The sequence below is a fragment of the Otolemur garnettii genome, unplaced genomic scaffold, assembly GCF_000181295.1.
Source record: "Otolemur garnettii isolate 467f Iridium unplaced genomic scaffold, OtoGar3 scaffold00387, whole genome shotgun sequence".
Classification (NCBI taxonomy): domain Eukaryota; kingdom Metazoa; phylum Chordata; class Mammalia; order Primates; family Galagidae; genus Otolemur; species Otolemur garnettii.
In genome coordinates, this window is record NW_003852782.1 from 116,151 (window position 1) to 118,143 (window position 1,993).

General features: G+C 43.2%; 1 protein-coding gene across 1 annotated transcript in view; it reads left to right on the forward strand.

The window, feature by feature from the left end:
* Positions 1-535: 535 nt before the first annotated feature.
* The window catches only part of LOC100940701 (zinc finger protein 726-like), a 7,681-nt gene continuing 6,223 nt past the window's right edge, over positions 536-1,993 (forward strand). The window contains exons 1-2 of the mRNA XM_023509129.1: positions 536-677; positions 1,293-1,388. Coding sequence (XP_023364897.1) covers positions 536-677; positions 1,293-1,388 — 238 coding nt within the window. The remainder of the gene's footprint in view (positions 678-1,292; positions 1,389-1,993) is intronic.

Genomic DNA, 1,993 nt, shown 5'->3' on the forward strand with positions numbered 1-1,993 from the left:
GCCGAACTATTTATTGTTGCAGTTGTCTTGTTGTTTAGCTGGCCTGGGCCTGGTTCGAACCCACCAGCCTCGGTGTATGTGGCTGGCGCTGTAACCACTGTGCTACGGTCAAGTCCCGGCTGTTTTTCTTCTAGTTGTCATTGTTTGGCAGATCTGGGCCAGGTTCAAACCCTCCAGCCCAGGTGTATGTGACCGGCACCCTAGCCTCTGAGCTACAGGTACAAGCCTCACCATGACATTTTCATATAAAACATACACAACTTATTCTGTATCAGGTAATTAAGGCACAAAAGTATACACGCCAGTACTGGTGGCCTTTCATTTCTATTGTGTCAACCAAAAAAGTGTAGTGTGTACACCGGTTTTGTGGATATTAATGCCGTCCCCTTTCCTCCTGTTAGACAACACATGAGGGAATATATGTCTTCTATACTTACCTTTTAGGTAATTCCATTCTTTCATATAAGTCAGAGTAAGTTCTCTTCATTCATTTAACTAAAAGTGAAATTCAGTCTCCCATGGCTTCTTGGTAAATATGTCTGTTTTTCAGGAACTGTTGACATTCAAGGACGTGTCTGTGGAGTTCTCTGTGGATGAGTGGGCCTGCCTGGACCCTGCTCAGCAGACTTTGTATCGGGATGTCATGTTGGAGAACTACAGACACCTGGTCTTCCTAGGTGAGGATAACTGAAATATACAGTGCCTGGTCTACACTAAGCAATTCATATTTTCTCTTTATAAAAGGTTTTTATTCAGTTTCTTCTTTGACTGCATGAGGATCAGTTTCTTGGTTTCTTTTCTTTTCTTTACATTTTTGGCTAGGGCTGTGCTTGAACCACCACCCTGGTATATGGGGCTGGTGTCCAATTCCTTGAGCCATAGGCGCCACCCCAGTTTCTTGTTTTTAAGGAAAATTTAAGTACATCATGGTATAGAAAAGAAAATATCGAAGACGACTTATAGTGGCATTAATCTTACCCTTTTTGTGGCTGATTTATATTCTTCACTAGATGAATGGTAATTTCAGAAATTTTGTGGCATAGATTGTTAACCACACCTTTAAGTCTGATTTCTACCACCAAATTTTATTTCAGTACTACTGGGTGGTGGAGTTAAAAATTCTCCAACTTTAAATACTTTTTGAAGATTCTAAAATTTCTGTAAGGAATGTGTATTTGGCGATTATTCTTTCAGGATGTTCTAAAGTGTTCTTTTCTCTACTTTAGCAAGGTAATAGGTGACCACTTGAAGAATTCCAACAAGAGTCATGTTCCTTTTTTCTAATACAACAGGTCTTACTCCGTCTAAGCCCCACCTCATCACCTGTCTGGAGCAAAGCAAAGAACCCTGGAAGGTGAAGGCATACCAGACAGTAGTTAAGCACCCAGGTAGGTTGGACCGAATGTGACAGATAACAGTGGTCGGAGGTCCAAAGTTCAAGGAGGAAACCACACAGTATAACATGATTAGGGAAGTGCAGATTAATTGGAAATGATAAATGAGAATCCTGGGTTTCTTTCTCTTGTTCTTCCATAAGGGCACTTCTATACCGGTTTTTATAACCTGTCACCCTGGGTGTATGTGGCTGGCACCCTACTCAGGGAGCCATAGGCACGGCCTATTTTATTTTATGTTTGAGAGAGCGTCTCACTTTGTCACTCTTCATATTTGCTGTGGCATCACAGCTCTCAGCATCCTCAGTTTCTTGGGCTTGAGCAATCCTCTTCCGCAGCCTCCCAAGTAGCTGGGACTCTGGGCCCATCCCAACACCTGGCTGTTTTTAGAGACAGGGTCTCACTCTTTTTTCTTTTTTGCAGTTTTTGGCCAAGGCTGGGTTTGAACCCACCACCTCCGGCATATGGGGCCGGCTCCCTACTCCTTTGAGCCACTGGCACTGCCCAGGGGTCTCACTCTTACTTAGGCTGATCTTGAACTCCTGAGCTCACACAATCCACCAGATTCAGCCTCTTAGACTGATCAGTTTAGAAGTATG